This window comes from Scyliorhinus canicula, chromosome 16 (genome assembly GCF_902713615.1).
Source record: "Scyliorhinus canicula chromosome 16, sScyCan1.1, whole genome shotgun sequence".
NCBI classification, from domain to species: domain Eukaryota; kingdom Metazoa; phylum Chordata; class Chondrichthyes; order Carcharhiniformes; family Scyliorhinidae; genus Scyliorhinus; species Scyliorhinus canicula.
In genome coordinates, this window is record NC_052161.1 from 124,844,134 (window position 1) to 124,865,907 (window position 21,774).

At 49.3% G+C, this 21,774-nt stretch overlaps 2 protein-coding genes across 7 annotated transcripts in view; one reads left to right on the forward strand and one right to left on the reverse strand.

The window, feature by feature from the left end:
- The window catches only part of LOC119950855 (60S ribosomal protein L22), a 91,959-nt gene that overhangs the window by 37,207 nt on the left and 32,978 nt on the right, over positions 1-21,774 (reverse strand). The gene's annotated exons all lie outside the window — the stretch shown is intronic.
- The window catches only part of rnf207b (ring finger protein 207b), a 59,202-nt gene that overhangs the window by 22,267 nt on the left and 15,161 nt on the right, over positions 1-21,774 (forward strand). For all 6 annotated transcript variants that reach the window (XR_005457445.1, XM_038773707.1, XM_038773709.1 and 3 more), the window contains 3 exons: positions 6,511-6,557; positions 17,760-17,832; positions 19,577-19,645. Coding sequence is in view for 5 of the 6 variants with exons in the window: in XM_038773707.1 (XP_038629635.1) it covers positions 6,511-6,557; positions 17,760-17,832; positions 19,577-19,645 (189 nt within the window). In the remaining variant the exon portion in view is untranslated. The remainder of the gene's footprint in view (positions 1-6,510; positions 6,558-17,759; positions 17,833-19,576; positions 19,646-21,774) is intronic.

The following is a 21,774-nucleotide window of genomic DNA, read 5'->3' on the forward strand; positions in this document are numbered from 1 at the left end:
ATTTGAAGGTACCGAAACCCGTTCCCACGCGGCAAATCAAACTCCTCCTCTAATGTCTCCAATGTCGGGAAGCCCCCCTGGATGAATAGATCCCCAAACCTCTCAATCCCTACCTGCTGCCATACCTTAAAGCCCCCATCCAGCCCCCCCCCCCAGGACAAACCGGTGATTGTCACAGATCAGTGACCGCACTGACACCCCCTCCAGTCTCATATGCTGCCTCCATTGCCCCCACACCCTCAGGGCTGCGACTACCACAGGACTTGTGGAGTATCGAGCCGGCGAGAAAGGCAGGGGCGCCGCCAGTAAAGCCTCCAGACTCGTACCGTTGCAGGATGCTGCCTCCATCTGCTCCTAGACCGACCCCTCCCCACTACGCAATTCCTGACAGAGATCCCTTATTCTTAAACTGAGGCCCTTAGTTCTGGCCCCTACCACAAGGGGAAACATTCTTTCAGCTTCCACCCTGTCAAGTCCACTGAGGATCCTATGGGCGCGATTCAACTAAAGGTGAATAAAGTCCTATTGTGAGCGCATTTAGCCGCATGTTTCCTGCCGCTTGAACGCCGACAAATACAAGGCCATACAACGCCGCCAGCATTAAATAAGGGGCCTCAGTTGGGAATGCGCTTCTGAGGCCCATATAGCCCCATTTTTTACACCGAAGAGCTCTGCTCGCCGGAACTCCTCAGTATAGCAAGAGATTGGGATGCCATTTTTAAATGGCGTCCAGATCTCCATGGCCCCCGACGTGAACTCCCCCAGCCCCAATGCACTATTGGAGGGTCCCTAGAAAGCCCACCCAACACCTGCGCAGGGCACCCCTTGCCCAATCGCCAGTACACAAAAAATGCCAGCTTGGCACCGCCAACCTGGAGGCCCTGCCAGCGCCACCTGGACATCTTGCTAGTACCAGGCTGGCACCCAGGTGGCACCCCCAGGCTGGCAGTGCTTGGGTGGCACCAGCAGTGCCAAGGTTCCACCCTGCCCAGAGGGCATGCACCTGGAGACCTCTGATCCCCTTGGAGACCCCCACGAGTGTCTTTCCATCTGGTCCCCATTCGAGGGGACCAGTGCTGAACGGCGCTCGCCTGAGGTCTCTGAGACAAAGATCCCAACGCCTCGGCTACCTCAGGAACCTGCACATTAAAGTGAGACTAGCTGGGGTGGCACAGTGGTTAGCACTGTTGAGAACCTGGGTCCGATCCCAATCCAGGGTCACTGTCCATGTGGAATGTGCACATTCTCCCCGTGTTTGCGTGGGTCCCATCCCCACAATCCAAAACAATGATGTGCAGGGTAGGTGAATTGGCCACACTAAATTGCCCCTTAATTGGAGAAAAAAGAATTGGGTACCGTGAATTTCAAAAAGAAAGTGAGACGAGCTGTCTCGCTCTAATAGGCAGATTTTCTAAAATGAGCTCCCGCCCACATTGGCGGGATTCACATCGCAAAGACTCGCAATAACGCAATAGATCCCGCGAGCCGGACAGATCCCGGGAGCAGGTCTCCCGGCTTTTATCGGCCATGATGCGCTGCGGCGAGCTGCTTTTCAGGCACAGTGTAGCCAACTGGATCGCGCCCTATATGTCTCAATAAGACCACCTCCCATCCTTCTAAACTCCAATGGATACAAGCCCAGCCAACCCAACCTGTCCTCACAAGATAATTCTCTTATCCGTCTCGGACTGGTCCTAATGCAGTTATATCCTTTTCTCAAATAAGGAGACCCAAACTTTATACAATTCTCTAGATGTGGCCTCACTAATGCCCTGTACAGCTGTAGCAAAATATCCGCACTTGTATATTCCATTCCCCTGTCAATAAATGACAACATCCAATTTGCCTTCCTGATCACTTGCTGAAAATCCCTTTTGTGATTCATGTAACAGATTCCCCAGAGTTCAGCAATCTCTCCCAATTTGAATATTATGTTGCTTTTCTGCTCTCCCTCCAAAGTGGACAAGTTCACATTTTCCCACATTATGCTCCGTCTGCTAGAGTATTGCCCACTGGAAACAATGCGTCTGCTCGAGATTGCTTCCCAGCGATAATTTCTTGTGGATTTTTCTGTCAGTCTGTGGTGAATATGCCACATTTCCTGAGGTATGGCTTCAAAGAGTCCTTGGACCTTAATTTTGGCCTATCTCACAGGCAATGGTCAAGTTTCAGTTGTGAATACTTTTTTAGAGTATCCAATTATTTTTTATTTCCAATTAATGGGCAATTTAGCGTGGCCAATCCACCTACCCTGCACATCTTTGGGTCGTGGGGGTGAAACCCACGCAGACACGGGGAGAATGTGCAAACTCCACACTGACGGTGACCCAGGGCCGGGATTGGAACCGAGGTCCTCAGCGCCGTAGGCAGCAATGCTAACCAATCTGCCACGTGCCGCCTTCAGTTGTGAATACTTGACCGCCTGAGGGATTTTATTGTCAGTTATACATACTATATGTCCACCCCCATCTGATCTTGGTTCTGGTAATGAGTTCTACAATTGCTCTTTGAAGTATCTCATTGTTGGATCAGATGGAAGAACGGTGCCCAACAATGAGGGAGCTCAAAGAGCAGAAAACAACTGGAATTGAGGCGCACACCATCAGAGCCCAGCTCTAATGGAGTGGGCATGTCGTATGTATGACTAACAATAAAATGCTGATTTTATTGCTTTACATACGGTGTGGAATTTTCCAGCCCAGCCCTCCCCCCCCCCCTGCCCCCGGCAGCATGTTTTCCAGTGACGGAGTCGGCCTGCCGGTGGGATCTTCCGGTCCTGCCGAAGTCCATGGCATTTTGCCTGGCTCACCCCTTCAACCACTAGGGGAAATCCGCCTTGGGGGGGGAGGGGAGGGTGTTCCGGCAGGACTGGAAGATCCCGCCAGAAGGAATGGTCTGGAAATCCTGCACACAGTCTGGGTCCCAGGCTGCAGAATGGGAAACGCAACTGGTTGCAGACGCACACTGAGAAAAACAAGTTCAGCAATAAGGAGTAATATATTTGGCATCAGTGCTCCTGGATTAGGAAAGAGATAAATGACTCAGTGGGTCCTACTAGCGTAGGGCAAAGGGCTGGATGTCAGCCCTCACTGTTTTGTTGCCGTGCCATGTCCACAAAACTGTATTGGGTGCAAGTGCAGTTGGATGTCAGCTTTACTAACACCAGTAGGTGCAGAGGCTTAAATTTAATTCAGTCACGAGAGGATACATGGATGACAGGAGTGAGAATGGCATTGCCACACACTTGCACGGTGGTTAGCACTGTTGCTTCGCCTCTCCAGGGTCCCAGGTTCCATTCCCGGCTTGGGTCACTGTCTGTGCGGAATTTGTACGTTCTCCTCGTGTCTGCGTGGGTTTCCTCCGGGTGCTCCGGTGAATTGGACATTCTGAATTCTCCCTCGGTGTACCCGAACAGGCGCCGGAATGTGGCGACTAGGGGATTTTCACAGTGACTTCATTGCAGTGTTAATGTAAGTCTACTTGTAACAATAATAAAGATTATTATTGTGGTAGGAAGTGCTTTTCCGGTGGGGTCCCTGGCCCATTCTAAACTTGGCCACTCATTGAAATCAAGAAAAACATCCACACTTTGAGTTACTAACCCCCCCGCACCCCCCTTTCTTTATTCCGCATTCGGATCTTTTCGGTCTGGTTGATGAGATTGTGGCTGATTTGTGCCATGGCTCAATTTACCTGTCTTTGTCCATAGCCTTTGATGGCCCGACCCAAGAAAGGCCTATCCATCCATCTCACACTTTCCGCTGTCCCCCAAAATCCACAATCTTTTGGGGGGAGAGAGAGTTCTAGATTTCCACCACTCTTTGTTTCAAAAAGTGCTTCATGATCTCCTTCCAAAATGACCCAGCTCTAATTTTAAGATTTTATTCCCTCGATCTTGATTTCCCCACCAGAGGAAATAGTTTTCTTTTTCTACCCTCACTAATCCTACTAACAATTTAAACACTTCAATTTTCTTAACCCAAGGGAATACAAGCGAAAATTAAAATCCTGACCTCAATTTTTTCCTCTTTTGGGATGTGGCTGTCACTGGCTGGGCCAGGCTATTTTGCCCACCCCTATTTCCCCTTGAATTGAGTGGCCATTTCAGAGGGCAGATAAGAGTCAACCACATTGCCAGGGTGGCACAGTGGTTAGCACTGCTGGCCCATTGCGCCAAGGTCCCAGGTTCAATCCCGGCCCCCGAGTCACTGTCCGTGTAGAGTTTGCACATTCTCCCCACGTCTGCGTGGGTCTCACTTCCACAACCCAAAAGATGTGCAGGTTCGGTGGATTGGTCACGCTAAATTGCCTCTTAATTGGGATTTTAAAAAAAAAGAGTCAACCACATTGCTGGAGTCACATGTACATCACACCACATGTGGGCGGCAGATTTTCTTCCCCAAGGGGTATTAGTGAAGCAGATGGGTTTTTGAGACAATAATCAACTGCAGATTTTATTAATTGAATTTAAATTCTGTCAGCTGTAGTGGGATTTGAACGAGATCATCAGCCTGGTCCTATGGATTACTAGTCCAGTGACCTTATCACTACACCGTCATCTCCCCACAATGCACCCAACATCTCCGCTGTTGTATCCCCTTCAAGGTCAATATGTCCATCATGAGGTGCGGTGCCCAGATCTGACAGAAGTGAGGACTCTCCCAGCCACAGCCAGATGCAGAGTCACCTGGCAGGATGTTGGAAGCAAGTCACTCACTTCCCTCATGCATCGTTCAATGAAAGCAAGAGGGTGATAAATAATGTTTGGTGTGATGAATGTAGTAATTTTTATGTATTGTGTTATAGATATTTGGTGCAGTCAGGGTCAAAAGCCTGAGTTAGTGTGTGTGACTGGTGAAATCATGCCTTGTGGATAGCACAATTGCTTCACAGCTCCAGGGTCCCAGGTTCGATTCCGGCTTGGGTCACTGTCTGTGTGGAGTCTGCACATCCTCCCTGTGTGTGCGTGGGTTTCCTCCGGGTGCTCCGGTTTCCTCCCACAGTCCAAATATGTGCAGGTTAGGTGGATTGGCCATGATAAATTGCCCTGAGTGTCCAAAATTGCTCTTAGTGTTGGGTGGGGTTACTGGGTTATGGGGATAAGGTGGAGGTGTTGACCTTGGGTAGGGTGCTCTTTCCAAGAGCCGGTGCAGACTCGATGGGCCGAATGGCCTCCTTCTGCACTGTAAATTCTACGAAAGACAAAGCTTTTGGGAGCTATGGGTGCAAATAAACCCTGGTTAAAAAAAACTTGGGCTAATGCAGTTTTGTTTGGATTACTGGGATTCCCTGTGGAGTTAGTTAGATTTCAGCTGGGTAAGATGATGTCATTGATGGGTGGGGCTAAGGCATCAGGCATTTTGCAGAAAGCAGTTCAGTTGTCAGCTGAATGAAGCTGGGACCAGAAGACAAGCAGTTTGCTCTCAATGCAGTTCAGTTAAAATAGTCTTTAAAGCAGTGCAGACTTGTCTAAGAAAAAGGGGAGCTGAAACAGCTTTGAAAGAAATACAGCCAGAGTTTCTGCATGGCTCTGACAGGAATCAGATCTTTTCTTTAACAGATTCAAAATTTCTTTCTTTCACAAAGAACATCTCTGTAAAGCAAGTATTCCCGAGGTCAATTGCTTAACAGTGGATTGAGAGCTGAGATTGTTTTTTTCTTGTTGCTTAAGTGGGAATAAAGATAGCAGTTGAGGGTGATGTATTCACTGGATTGAGTGGTATTGTTTAAGAGGCATTGTAAGTTATTTTCTGGTGTGGTGTCCAAGATATTTTAATACCATGTTAATAATAAAGTTTGTTTTAATATACCATGGGCGGGATTCTCCCAACGGGAGTCTTAAGTGCCGACGCCGGAGTGTTTTACTCCGCGATTCCCGCGGCTCTGGTTTCCGGGGGGGGGAGAGAATCGCATGCGGGGGTCGGACGGCGTGGCGCAATCCCACCGGCGGGGGTGGGGGGGGGGGGGGGTAGAATCCCGCCCCATATCTCTATTCTTCGTGAAATCACTCCAGGAGCAAGGTATCCTTTCCTGACAATCACAATAAAATATTGGGGTTTCTGCCCAGTATCCTAGCCACTGTTAGGGTCTGGTCTGGGATCACAATATTGACACAAAATATTCTGCAAAGTGTTGTTTCTCTTTCATCAAATGTGATGCTAGGTTCTGGAGAAGATGGCAAAGTGCAAAGGACTAATTGGTTGTCCAGTGTATACAGACACTCACCAAACCACTAGCTCAGTTTTGATTCATGCAGTCAATTTTTGAACTGTAGACCCACTCCAGCCAAAGAGGGCAATTGCTCATCAGGTCCTTGGCCGACTGGATGGGCCGAGTCTGACAGAGGCACATCTGAAATCAGCAACTCTTAAGAGTTTGTATTTGAATGGGGGTAAGAGTGTATAAGTGAATGACTGTAAGTGTGTGAGGGAGGCAGGAGGGAGGGAGAGATCCAGTGTGATGGGTAGGATGTGGTACTTGTAAACCCAACGGCTTATTTTCATGTTTTAGGACAAATTAGCTGAGAGGAAGAAGATGCTGCTGAAAACTGCTCAGAAGTAAGTATGGTCTTTCTCTGCCGACTGCACTGTCAGGAGGCAGTAGTGTGGGAGGGCAGGAGAACAGAATATTGCTGGGGTACGCTCAAAAGGCTCACGCGATGAAGGCAGTGAGTGGCTGATCCACACAGATTAGGTCCCAGAGTGAATCTGAGTTTTGTCTTATATCCCTACCACAGGTTGTTAACCAATTATCCTGCATCCGTGCTACTGGTTACTGACCCTTCTGCAAGTGGAAACAATTTCTCCTTACTTACTTTCTCAAAACCCTTCTTAACTTTGAATACCGCTATTGAATTTCAGCTTAACCCTCCCTGCTTTGAGGAGAACAAACCCAGGTTTTCTGGTCTCTCTCCACAACAAAAGTCCCTCATCCCTGGTATCATTCTGGTAAATCTATTCAACTTCTCTGACTGCAGGGTAATGGGAGAAGAAAATTAAATCAGCCCTGTCTCCTCATCATGCTCATAATGCATTGCATTTACCTGGAAGTGTGAGTGAATGCCTCCCTGCTGACAAAGAGTGAAAAGCATTTCCAGACAGGTATCGTACATCTCTAAACTTGAGGTTAGAATGCTTGAGCTACTCATTTTGATGGGTTCTGTGTCTAGATCCCTCACCATTATCCCAGAAACCATTTTCTACCTGACGGGAATGCCAAGGTGCACACGACCAGGTAACCTGCTCTCAACGTGCTGCCACCATTGATCAGTAACAAGGGTGGGAAGGCTGAGCATTGACCCACTCTCTCAAGGTACCATCTCCATCAAAGTGATGGGGGTTATCAAGCGGCACTTCCTCAGCAATAACCTGCTCGCTGACATTCAGTTTGGGTTCTGCCAGGGTCACTCAGTTCCTTACCTCATTACGGCCTTGGTTCAAACATGGACCAAAAAGCTGAACACCAGAGGTGAGGTGAGAGCCCTTGACAACAAGGCAGCATTTGACCGAGTGTAGCATCAAGGACCCTGAGCAAAACTGAAATCAAAGGAAATCTGGGGAAAACTCTCTACTGGTTGGAGTCACAGCTAGCACAAAGAAAGATGGTTGTAGGTGTTGGAACCAATCATCTCAGTCCCAGAACATCACTGCAGGAGTTCCTCAAGGTGGTGTCTTGGGCCCAACCATCTTTAGCTGCTTCATCAATGACCTTCTTTCCATCATAACGTAAGAAGTGGGGATGTTCGCTGGTGACTGCACAATGTTCAGCACCATTCGAGACTCCCCAGATATTGAAGCAATCCATGTCGATGTGCAGCAAGACCTGGACAATTTCTAGGCTTGGGCTGATAAGTGGCAAGCTCAATTCACACCACACAAGTGTCAAGCAATGACCATCTTCAACAAGAGAGAAGCTAACCATCTCCCCTTGACATTCAATAGCATTACCATCGCTAAATCCCCCACTGTTAACATCTTGGGGTTAGCATTGACCAGAAACTGAACTGGACTAGCCATATAAATACTGTGGCTACAAGAGCAGGCTGTGGATTCTGTGGCGAGTAACGTCCTGACTCCCCAAAGCCTGTCCACCATCTACAAGGCACAAGTCAGGAGTGTAATGAAATACTGTCCAGTTACTTAGATGGGTGCTGTTCCAACAACATTCAAAAACCGCGACACCATCCAGGACAAAGCAGCCTGCTTGATTGACACGCCATCCACCACCTTAATTGTTCACTCCTTTCACCACTGATGCACAGTAGCAACCAGTGCGTACCATCTAGAAGATGCACTGCAGGAACCCACCAAGGCTCCTGAGGCAGCACTTTGCAAACTGCCACCTCTACCATCTAGAAGGTCAAGGGCAGCAGATATATGGGACCACTATCACCTGGAAATTCCCTTCCAAGTCATAAACCATCCTGACTTGGAAATATATTGGTGTTCCTTCACTGTTGCTGGGTCAAAATCCTGGAACTCCCTTAAAAAAATTTTTTTTAGAGTACCCAATTCATTTTTTCCAGTTAAGGAGCAATTTAGCGTGGCCAATCCACCTAACCTGCACATCTTTGAGTTGGGGAGAATGTGCAAACTCCACACGGACAGTGACCCAGAGCCGGGATCGAACCTGGGACTCGGCGCCGTAAGGCAACAGGGCTAACCCAATGCGCCCCCGTGCTGCCCTGGAACTCCTTTCCTAACAGCACTGTGGGTGTACCTACCTTCAAGAAGGCTGCTCACCAGCAGTGGCTCAAGGGAAATTAGGGATGGACAATAAGTGCTGGCCTAGCCAGCAACGCCCATATCCTGTGAAAGGATAATACCTCTTCCAAGAGGAAACACAGGATAATCTGCTCAGTCCGTTAAGATGTTGCTGCCCCAATGTTGATGATGTTTGTTGTTGTTGAATATTGGCAATGAATGCTGGAGTGCCCCAGTGACAATCATTATGCTGCAGGAATTTCCCCTCAACAGACCATCAAACCCACCAGCCTTTTGCCTGTCTAAGCTCCACACAAGCCTCCTCCGAGCCCGTCCTCTTCTAACCCTGTGATGCACCATCAATTACGACGAGACGAGAGTAGAGGGTAATTGAGGCTTTATTAAGTAGAGATGTGTGGCCTCCTGCAGCTGCTACCAGAATGGGAGCAGCTCGGTGTGCACACACATTTATACTCCACCTACTGGGCGGAGCCAGCAGGCAGGGATCTACCCCTGTACCTGTAGTACAGGGACCTTACCGTATTACCTTAATAACAACTATTATACAATCTGGTGACTATCACATTCACCCCCTGTTAAAAAAGAGTCCAGCGGGGGTGGTGTAAAAAAAATTACAGGTTTGTGAAAATTTAAAGTTTACAGTCTGGTGAAAATTTACAAATTCAGCCGGTCGGGTGCCTTGATCCTCTGCTGTGAGCACCTCGGTCCCGGTGGTGATGCAGGCGCCGACTTGGTCGCCTATGACTCCAGGAGCGTGTTTTCCTCAACTTCAACTCCGGGTGGAACCAGTGGGAGGACAGATCGTCCTGGGGTAGGGGCTGTCATGAAGTGCCCTGGGGGGAGGTGGGTGGCGCCGGGGCAATCGGAGGGGGGGGGGGTGTCCGTTGGTGGGTCGTGGGTGGGGATCCAGCTGGTGCCAGGTCCCTGAGGGAGACTGTGTGCTGGCGCCCATCGGGGTATGCCCCGTAGGCGTACTGCGGGTTCGCGTGCAGTAGTTGTACCCTTTCGACCAACGGGTCCGCCTTGTGGGTCCGCACGTGTTTACAGAGGAGGACGGATCCAGGAGCCTCCAGCCACGTTGGGAGTGAAACCCCAGAGGTGGACTTCCTACGGAAGGCAAGGAGATGTTCATGGGGGGTTTCATTAGTCGCAGTGCAGAGTAGCGATCAAATGGAGTGGAGCGCGTCGGGGAGGAGCTCCTGCCAGCAGGAGACTGGGAGATGTTTAGACCGCAGGGCCAGCAGCACGGTCTTCCAGACCGTCCCATTCTCCCTCTCCACCTGACCGTTTCCCCAGGGATTGTAGCTGGTCGTCCTGCCCCAGGAAATGCCCTTGCTGAGTAGGAACCGACGCAGCTCATCACTCATAAAGGAGATGGACGTAAGCGGGGAAACTGAACAGGGCGAAGATGCTGTTGAGCGCTTTAATGACTGTGGCAGACGTCATATCCAGGCATGGGATGGCAAAGGGGAATCGGGAGTATTCATTGATCATGTTCAGGAAGTATGTGTTTCGGTCCGTGGAGGGGAGGGGCCCATTGAAGTCCATGCTGAGGCGTTCAAAGGGGCGGGAGGCCTTCACCAGGTGCGCTCGATCCGGCAGGTAGAAGTGCGGCTTGCACTCCGCACAGTCTTTGGTGACAGCCCTGACCTCCGCAATGGAGTAGGGCAGGTTGCGGGCCTTTATGAAATGAAAAAATCAGGTGACCCCTGGGTGACAGAGACCATCGTGTAGGGCCCGGAGTCAGTCCACTTGCGCGCTGGCACATGTACCTCGGGAGAGGGCGTCTGGGGGCTCGTTGAGCTCCCCGGGGCGATACAAAATCTCGTAGTTGTAGGTGGAGAGCTCGATCCTCCACCTTAAGATTTTATCATTTTTGATCTTGCCCCGCTGTGTATTATTGAACATGAAGGCAACCGACCGTTGGTCAGTGAGGAGAGTGAATCTCCTGCCGGCCAAGTAATGCCTCCAATGCCGCACAGCTTCAACGATGGCTTGGGCCTCCTTTTCAACAGAGGATTGCTGAATTTCGGAGGCATGGAGGGTGCGGGAAAAGAATGCCACAGGTCTGCCTGCCTGGTTGAGGGTGGCGGCCAGAGCGACGTCCAATGCATCGCTCTCGACCTGAAAGGGGAGGGACTCGTCAACCGCGTGCATCGTGGCCTTGGCGATGTCTGCCTTGATACGGTTGAAGGCCTGGCGGGCCTCAGCCATCAGGGGGAAAACTGTGGAGTGGATGAGTGGGCGGGCCTTGTCCACATAGTTAGGGACCCATTGGGCATAATAGGAGAAAAATCCTAGGCATCGTTTCAGGGCCTTGGGGCAGTGGGGGAGGGTGAGTTCCATGAGGGGGTAGATGCGGTCGGGGTCGGGCCCTAGAACACCATTTTCCACAACATAGCCAAGGATGGCTAAGAGGTTGCTGCAGAACACACACTTCTCCTTATTGTACGTGAGGTTGAGGAGTTTGGCGGTGTGGAGAAATTTGAGAAGGTTGGCGTCATGGTCCTGCTGGTCGTGGCCGAAGATGGTGACGTTATCTAGGTACAGGAAGGTGGCCCGCAGCCCCTACCGGTCAACCATTCAGTCCATCTCACGTTGGAAGACCAAGACCCCGTTAGTGACGCCGAAGGGAACCCTAAGGAAATGATAGCGGCAGCCATCTGCTTTGAACACAGTGTATTTGCAGTTCGCCTTGCAGATGTGGAGCTGGTGGTCAGCAGATATCAGGTCCACTGTCGAAAAGATCCGGTACTGTGCAATCTGATTGACCATATCAGATATGTGTTGGAAGGGGTACCCATCGAGCTGCGTGTACCGATTGATGGTCTGACTGTAGTCAGTGACCATCCTCTGTTTCTCCCCAGTCTTTACTATTACCACTTGGGCTCTCCAGGGGCTGTTGCTGGGCTCAATGATGCCTTCCGCAGCAGCCGCTGGACCTCCTAACTGATGAAGGTCCTGTCCTGGGCACTGCACCGTCTGCTCCTGGTGGCGATGGGTTTGCAATCCGGGGTGAGGTTTGCAAACAGGGAAGGTGGGTCGACCTTAAGGGTCGTGAGGCCGCATACGGTGAGTGGTGGTAGGGGTCTGCTGAATTTTAGAATTAGACTTTGGATGTTGCACTAGAAGTCCAGGCTGAGTAACAGGGTAGCGCAGAGGTTGGGGAGGACGTAGAGGCAGAAGCCGCTGAACTCTATGCCCTGGACGGTGAGGGTGGCGATGCAGTACCCCCGGATTTCCACGGAATGGGATCCGGAGCCAGGGAGATTCTCTGGGTAATGGGGTGTACCGCAAGTGAGCAGCGCCTTACCGTAGAGGGGTGGATAAAGCTTTCCCTGCTCCCGGAGTCAAGAAGGCAGGATGTCTTGTGCCCATCGACTTTCACCGTCGTCGTCGTGGTTGCGAGGTTGTGCGGCCGGGACTGGTCAAGCGTGATGGAGGCGAGATGTGGCTGGTGTTGGTAGGCCCCGGGCTGGTCGGCGGCGGTGGCAGGTTATGAACGGCCAGATGAAGTCCCCGACGAGCAGGGGTCCTGAGGCGCCGTCCACGGGGCGCATATGGCGGACGGTGTTAAGGATGGTGGCACCCACGGGCCGCATGTGTTCTACTGGGAGGAAGATGGCGGCGCCCACGGGTCGCACGTGGTGGATGGTGTTAAGGGTGGTGGCACCCACGGGCCGCATGTGGTTTGCTGGGAGGAAGATGGCAGCGCCCACGGGCCGCATGTGGTTTGCTGGGAGGAAGATGGCAGCGCCCACGGGCCGCATGTGTTCTGCTGGGAGGAAGATGGCAGCGCCCACGGGCCGCATGTGGGGGGTGCAGGAACACTGGGCCTATATAAAGCAGCGATCGACCGGACCTGGCACACAGCAGCGTCCCTTCTTTCTGCAGGTCTTGCAGATTGCACTCCGCGCCGGGCAACGGGCCGGGGGTGCTTTGTATTCCTGCAGAAAATGCATTTGGGCCCCCCCCGGAGTTGGTTGGCTGCCGCGCGGCGCAGGCTTGGGGTTGGCTGCGGGCGGCTGCTGGTGTGGCCCACGATGTCCATGAGGGCGCTGTGCGGTCGGGCGCGTATGCCATGCGGTCGGGGACATACGACTGTACGTTACGGGAGTCTACCGTTAGCGAGTTCGCGAGTTGCCTGGTCGCTGTGGGGTCTAGCGTACCCCCTTCTAATAGGCGCTGGTGGATGTACGCCGACTCCATGCCCGTAACAAAAGCGTCCCTGATTAAGAGTTCTGTATGTTCAACGGCCTAAACTGCCTGGCAATCACAGTTCCTCGCTAGGATGTGCAGGGTACGCCAGAAATCGTCTAATGACTCACCGGGGAGTTGCTGCCTCGTGGACAGGAGGTGCCTGGCACTGAGTTTGTTGATCGGCCGGATATAGAGTCCTTTCAGAATCTCCAAAGCTTCAGGATAAGTGGGTGCATCCCGGATAAGGGGAAAAATCTCAGAGCTCACCCGTGAGTACATGATCTGGAGCTTCTGTGCATCCGAGGGTTGTTCAGTCGCTGATCCGAGGTAGCTTTCGAAGCAAGCCAGAGGTCGAAGGCCGACGTGGCGTTGGCTGCCTGAGGGTGCAGCTGTAGGCGATCAGGCTTGATGCGTTGTTCCATCGCTGTAATAACTCTGCTTAATAAATTGATGCACTATCAATTACGACGAGACGAGAGTAGAGGGTAATCGAGGCTTTATTAAGCAGAGATGAGTGGCTCTTGCAGCTGCTACTAGAATGGGCTGAAGAGATGGTGTCAGGGGCAGGGTTTCAGACTCCCGGGGCATTGAGACCGGTTCTGGGGGAGGTGGGACCTGTACAAAATGGACGGGTTACACCTGGGCAGGACTGGAACTGATGTCCTATTTGCTAGAGCGATTGGGGAGTGTTTAAACTAATGTGGCAAGGGGATGGGAACCGATGCAGGAAGTCGGATGGTAGTAAAACAGGGTCAGAAACAAAAGGCAGTAAGGGCAAAGTGTAAGGCAGAGAGGCCATAGTCAGAAATCAAAAAGGGCGACAGTACAAGGTACAGTGACTGAGGGGAGCTCAGTGAATAGGCCCAAAAATACTAAAAGGAATAAAACGGGAAGTAAAAACATAAATGGAAAGTGACTCAACGAGAAATGGTTCAACGACTAGGAAAATTAGGAGAAAAGTTAACAGGAAAAATAACTTACGAGAGCTTACTGATCAAGATGTTAAGATTCTAAACAGAGGTATAAAAGCCAACATAAGTGTACTTTACATGAATGCTCGTAGTATTCGGAATAAGGTAAATGAGTTGATGACGCAAATCATCGTGAATGACTGTGATTTAGTGGCCATTACTGAAACATGGTTAAAGGATGGTCACGACTGGGAGTTAAATATCCAAGGCTATCAAACTATATGGAAGGACAGAGTGGACAGTAAGGGAGGTTGTGTAACTCTGTTACTTAAGGATGACATCCGGGCAATAGTAAGGGATATCATTGGTGCTATGGAGGATAAGGTTGAATCGATTTGGGTGGAAATCAGGAATAGTAAGGCGAAAAAGTCACTTATAGGAGTAGTCTATAGGCCACCAAATAGTAACATTATGGTGGGGCAGGCAATAAACAAAGAAATAACAGATACATGTAGAAATGGTACAGCAGTTATCATGGGGGATTTTAATCTACATGTCGATTGGTTTAACCAGGTCGGTCAAGGCAGCCTTCAGGAGGAGTTTATAGAATGTATCCGCGATAGTTTCCTAGAACAGTATGTAATGGAACCTATGAGGGAACAAGCGGTCCTAGATCTGGTCCTGTGTAATGAGACAGGATTGATTAATGATCACATTGTTAGGGATCCTCTCGGAAGGAGCGATCACAATAGGGTGGAATTTAAAATTCAAATGGAGGGTGAGAAGGTAAAATCAAAAACTAGTGTTTTGTGCTTAAACAAAGGAGATTACAATGGGATGAGAGAACAGCTAGCTAAGGTAGACTGGGAATAAAGACTTTATGGTGAAACAGTGGAGGACCTTCCAAGCGATTTTTCACAGTGCTCAGCAAAGGTTTATACCAACAAAAAGGTAGGACGTAGAAAGAGGGAAAATCGATCGTCGACATCAAAGCAAATAAGGGAGAGTATCAAATTGAAGGAAAAAGCATACAAAGTGTTATAGATTAGTGGGAGACTAGAGGACTGGGAAATCTTTAGGGGGCAACAGAAAGCTACTAAAAAATCTATAAAGAAGAGTAAAATAGATTATGAGAGTAAACTTGCTCAGAATATAAAAACAGATAGTAAAAGTTTCTACAAATATATAAAACAAAAAAGAGTGGCTGAGGTAAATATTGGTCCTTTAGAGGATGAGAAGGGAGATTTAATAATGGGAGATGAGGAAATGGCTGAGGAACTGAACAGGTTTTTTGGGTCAGTCTTCACAGTAGAAGACACAAATAACATGCCAGAGACTGATGGAAATAAGGCTATGACAGGTGAGGACCTTGAGATGATTGTTATCACTAAGGAGGTAGTGATGGGCAAGCTAATGGAACTAAAGGTAGACAAGTCTCCTGGCCCTGATGGAATGCATCCAAGAGTACTAAAAGAGATGGCTAGGGAAATTGCAAATGCACTAGCGATAATTTACCAAAATTCACTCGACTCTGGGGTGGTCCCGGCGGATTAGAAATTAACAAATGTGACACCACTGTTTAAAAAAGGAGTTAGGCAGAAAGTGGGTAATTATAGGCCAGTTAGCTTAACTTCGGTAGTCGGGAAGATGCTGGAATCAATTATCAAAGAAGAAATAGCGAGGCATCTGGATGGAAATTGTCCCATTGGGCAGACGCAGCATGGGTTCATAAAGGGCAGGTCGTGCCTAACTAATTTAGTGGAATTGTTTGAGGACATTACTAGTGCAGTAGATAACGGGGAGCCAATGGATGTGGTATATCTGGATTTCCAGAAAGCTTTTGACAAGGTGCCACACAAAAGGTTGCTGCATAAGATAAAGATGCATGGCATTAAGGGTAAAGTAGTAGCATGGATAGAGGATTGGTTACTTAATAGAAAGCAAAGAGTGGGGCTTAATGGGTGTTTCTCTGGGTGGCAATCAGTAGCTAGTGGTGTCCCTCAGGGATCAGTGTTGGGCCCAAAATTGTTCACAATTTACTTAGATGATTTGTAGTTAGGGACCAAGTGCAATGTGTCCAAGTTTGCAGATGACACTAAGATGAGTGGTAAAGCAAAAAGTGCAGAGGATATCGGAAATCTGCAGAGGGATTTGGATAGGTTAAGTGAATGGGATAGGGTCTGGCAGATGGAATACAATGTTGACAAATGTGAGGTTATCCATTTTGGTAGGAATAACAGCAAAAGAGATTATTACTTAAATGATAAAATATTAAAACATGCTTCTGTGCAGAGAGACCTGGATGTGCTAGTGCATGAGTCGCAAAAAGTTGGTTTGTAGGTGCAACAGGTGATTAAGAAGGCAAATGTAATTTTGTCCTTCATTGCTAGAGGGATGGAGTTTAAGACTAGGGAGGTTATGCTGCAATTGTATACGGTGTTAGTGAGGTCACACCTGGAGTATTGTGTTCAATTTTGGTCTCCTTACCTGAGTAAGGATGTACTGGCATTGGAGGGTGTGCAGAGGAGATTCACTAGGTTAATCCCAGAGTTGAGGGGGTTGGATTATGAGGAGAGGTTGAGTAGACTGGGACTGTACTCGTTGGAATTTAGAAGGATGCGGGGGAACCTTATAGAAACATATAAAATGATGAAGGGAATAGATAGGATAGATGCGGACAGGTTGTTTCCACTGGTGGGTGAAAGCAGAACTAGGGGACATAGCCTCAAAATAAGGGAAAGTAGATTTAGGACTGAGTTTAGGAGGAACTTCGTCACCCAAAGGGTTGTGAATCTATGGAATTCCTTGCCCAGTGAAGCTGTTGAGGCTCCTTCATTAAATGTTTTTAAGACAAAGGTGGATAGTTTTTTGAAGAATAAAGGGATTAAGGGTTATGGTGTTCGGGCCGGAAAGTGGAGCTGAGTCCACAAAAGATCAGCCATGATCTCATTGAATGGCGGAGCAGGCTCGAGGGGCCAGATGGCCAACTCTTGCTCCTAGTTCTTATGTTCTTATGTTCACACACATTTATACTCTGCCTACTGGGCAGGGATCTACCCCCGTACCTGTAGTACAGGGGCCTTACCATATTACCTCTAATAACAACTATTATACAATCAGTGGTGACTACCACACCCTGTCTGCGTGACCTCTTGCTGCTCCACCATGTATGTACCGAGCTGCCCCTTCAGTACAACTATTCAGCTCAACCACTCCATCTAGTTGTGAGAACCACTGTTTTACCACTCTTTGGGTGAGGAAGGTTCTGACTTGCTGTCCGGATTTATTGGTTACTATCTTTTAGATAGGCTCTTGATTTGAACTTCCTTGAATATTATGTCTCAAGGTAATGTTCTCGAGAGTCTCAAATGATTTTGAATGTTTCTTGGATGCAACAATAGATGAATCGGAAGGTGGAATTTGTTTCCCAATACAAGGTAGTTCCTAGATACTGAGACACATTACAGATCCAGACCATCATTGCTTCACGTATGTACATACAGTCTGCTTCTCGTACTGCTGGACTAGGAGGCATAGAAGGTGACAGAGACACATGTGGAAGGCCATCAGTAATAGTGACAATATTAGGCCTCAGTGCCGCCGCGCTAGGGGGAGAGGTAAATCAGCCAGGGTTCCCATTCCTGATCATCCAGTGACACCTGCTGGAATGGGCTGGATGTTGGGCTTCACAGTAATACCATTGTGACCAGACACCCTCTGACACTCACAGTGTGGCCCTCTGTGAAGAATAGTTAGTTGGGTTAGATTTACTGAAATCAACCATCATGGAACTGAGCGCCAGTGAGAACAGCACCTCTTGGAGAGATGGGGCGAGAGAGAGGGAAAACTATTTGATAGAAAGACGCAGAAGGAGCAAAATGGAGCTGCTCTGCTCCAACTTTAAATCTTCTCATTCTTGTTCCAGTCAACATGAAGAGAAAGAGAAAGCTTTCAAAGAGCAGCTGTCCAATATGGCCGCACTACTACCCACGCTTCAGGTGAGTGAGCTAGGGATTTGGGGGGGGGGGGGGGGGGGGCGACAGGCTGCTGCAAAGCAACGCTGATCACTGCAAAGAGAGTCAAAGAGTAAATAATTGGCTCAACTTGGCAATTGAGAACAGATAATGGAAACCCCCATGTTAACACAGAGGCACTAAGCATCTTTTTAGACTTTATTTATGAGAATTGTCTTCTTTCTACTCCCGGGCATCCTTAATGCATGTGCACCCAGATAGCGGGTGTCAGTAAGATATTTGACCATGTATGGCATCACCACTAAGTCTGACCTACCTTCACTCCATATTCTTGTGCACCAGGAGGCAGTGACTAGCAATCAGGAGCAGGAGCTTTGACCAATTTCACTTTACCCTGATTCACAGCAGGAATGAAACCTGGAACTGTCCCAGATCTGCACGGCACAGATACTGAGCCACTGTGACAACGGCTAGCTCTTAAAATAAATACAAAGGCCTCTTGTTGGTGGTTGAGAATATTAGACATTGCTTCTATATAAGAAATTGTTGTCCTTTATCCGCCCTGATCATTTGAGTTTTATTTCTGTGGCTGTCTATGCCCTGTGTTCCTCTGGTGCACGTCTGCTGAGGTTTCAGGAGTATTTGACTGACAGGAGGAAACAGCCTAATCAACCCTGGTCAGGCCAGCACCGGGCCTGTGGCCTGGAATGAGAGGCAGCAGCCCTGGCTGTGGTTCCCTATCCTGCAGGGATGATCTGAGTTATCACCATCTCATAGAACCATAGAATTTACAGTGCAGAAGGAGGTCATTTGGCCCATCGAGTCTGCACCAGCCCTTGGAAAGAGCACCTTACCCAAGCCCACACCTCCGCCAGTAACCCAGTAACCCCACCCCAACCATTTAGGACATTAAAGGCAATTTAGCTTGGCCAATCTACCTAAACTGCACATCTTTGGATTATGGGAGGAAACCGGAGCACCCGGTGGAAACCCACGCAGACACGGGGAGAACGTGCAGACTCCGCAGAGTGACCCAGGCTGGGAATCGAATCTGGGACCCTGGAGCTGTGCAGCAACTGTGCTAACCACTGTGCTACTCTATCTCGTCACACAACAGAGGTGGGCAATTTGAAAGATCTGGGGGCGTTTACACCACTGAGCATTTGGGAATCAATATTCTCAGTTTCCCGATATATGTGCACAGAAATCCAGGGGTTAACACTCCAGTACAGTCCTTAGGAAGTGTCACACTGTCAGGGGCGTGCTAGCTTTCAGCTGAGATGTTGAACCATTGGTCAAGGTATCCTATAAAAGATCCAACATTTTGAAGAAGTGAAGGGGAGTTCTCCTTGGTTTCCTGGGACAAATATTTATCCCTTAATTAACATCACTAAAACAGATTATCTGGTCATTATCGGACCTTGTTGCCATGGTTCCTGCATGACAACATTAACTTTAAAAGTAATTAATTGGGTACAATGTGCTTGAGGGTATCCTAAGGTTGTGAAAGACGCTCTAAAAATATAAGTTGTTTCTTTTCCCATGTCTTTCTCTCTTTATTTTTATATCTGTGTCTCTATCATGTGTGCCCCATTCTTTGACAGTCACTGAGCCCAAGAATGAGCCAGTGTGTGACGTGCTTTGTAAAGTTTTGAAGATGTGAGAAAATTCAATATGAACACAAGCATTTCTTTCTTTGTTTCCTTTTAAGTGAATGAACCGGATAGACTGACTCTTCACCCTGTCCCTCTTTTCCTTCTCGCTTTAGGTCCACCTCGTCACCTGTTCTGCTTTCCTCTGCTCTGCCAACAAGTTTGAGTTCTTGGACTTGGGCTATGTAAGTAGGAGCGAGAGTTTCTCAAAGTCATGTGACATGAAAGGAAAGTGGACTCATTGCAGCCACTAGAAGGTTTGAAAAATACAATTGGTACTGAAGTGAAATCAGCCATTTGGTGAAATAATGCTCTTATTACACCTACATTTCCTGGTTGGTAAATACACAGAGCTACAAATAATATGAGGGGCCCAGGTATGATCCACATGCCATATGTGTTTGTGTATATGCGTGAGTGTATATGTGTTTGTGTATGTGCGTCAGTGGGTGTATATGTGTTGTGTATATGTGTGAGTGTATAGGGGAGGCCGGTACGGTAATTGAACCCGCGCTGCTGGTGTTGTCCTGCATTACAAGTCAGCTATTTAGCCCACTGTGCTGAACCAGCCCCTCACATGTGTGTGAGTGTTTATTCACATTGGACAAGGTCAGGATCAGCTGTGATCGCCGCCTTTGAGAGGAGAAAGGAGATAAGCACGTTGTCAAAATAACTCGTTGTGAATGCTTCTCAGGTTTCTTCGCATTTCCATCCCGGAGTACATTCCACACCCCATTGACCTTCCCACTGATCCAGTATTTCATTTCTCATTTATTCCTCTGTTCAACCCCCCCGCCCCCCCATGCCTGGGAACATTCCGTCTCCTATTGGCCACCTCGCCTATGCAATATATTTTTTAAACAACTCTTTCTCTCTCTTTATTTTCTCCCCAATTGTTCCACTTCCTGTCCTGAAGATACCTGTTTGATCGCGAGACAATCTGCTCGCTGGGTGAGGCATCATAGTTGAGCTCCACACGTTGCAATTTGTCAAAAAGAACTTGCACATTCTTTCCAGCAGGGGTCACTAAGCAACCACCAGGACCAGGAATTGTAGCATCACTTCCTGAACCAGGCAAACTGCGGCCGACAAACACGTATCTCATCCCAAACACTTGGTCAAAGAGATGGGTTTCAATGAGTGTCTTAACGGTGGCACAGTGGTTAGTACTGCTGCCTCACAGCACCAAGCTCCCAGCTTCAATTCTGCCTTTGGGTGTCCATCTGTGTGGGTTTGCAGCTTCTCCCCAGGTCTGTGTGGGTTTCCTCCGGGTGCTCCGGTTTCTTCCCACAGTCCAAAGATGTGGTTAGGTGGATTGGCCATGATCAATTGCCCTTAGTGTCCAAAGATGTGCAGGTCAGGTGGGGTTACGGGGATAGGGTGGGGGAGTAGGCCTGGTTAGGGTGCTCTTTCAGAGGGACGGCACAGACTCGATGGACCGACTGCCTCCTTATCCACTGCAGGAATTCTGTGGAGGAGAGAGACAGAGAGTTCAGGGAATGGACAGCGGAAGATATGCCCAGCAATGCAAGGGGGAAGAAAGTTGGGCTGTGCAAAAGGCGAGAATTGGGGTGGAGAGATCTCATTGGGCTGGAGGAGATTGCAGAGATAGGGAGAGGGACAGGGCAAGTTAGAGTTTGAAAACAAGGATGAGAATGTTAATATAGAATCCTTACAATGCAGAAGGAGGACATTCGACTGATCAGATCTGCACTGTCCCTTGACCAGAGCAAACTACTTTGGCCCACACAACCACGATGGTTGGGAGAATAGCGGGAGGTGCAGGAGCGCACCACCTGCTATTCTCCCCCCCCCCCCCCCCCCCCAAAATGGCATGTCCGGTTTTCCGACACGCCACTCAGAGAACAAAATGGCGGCCCGCGATTCTCCGACCCGGATGGGCCGAGCGGCCTGCCGTTCCCGACCTGTTCACGACGGCGGCAACCACACCTGGTCGCTGCCGTCGTGAACATGGCGCGGCAGGTAAGTGTGGGGCCTAGTGGGGGGTGGATCGGGCATCGAGCACCACGACCGTGCTCGGGAGGGGACTGGCCCGCGATCAGTGCCCACCGATCGTCGGGCCGGTGTCTCAAGGGGACGCACTCTTTCCCCTCCGACGCCCCGCAAGATCAAGCCGCCACGTCTTGCGGGGCAGCTGAGGGGAAAGACGGCAACCGAGCATGCGCGTGTTTGAGCTGTCCAACCCTCGCATGCGCGGCTGACGTCATTAGGCTCCGCCGCGGCGTCATTCTTGGCACGCTGGGCCTTGAAGCCAGGGACAAGGCCCGGCCGCCGAGTTTCCCGGTATGGCCCG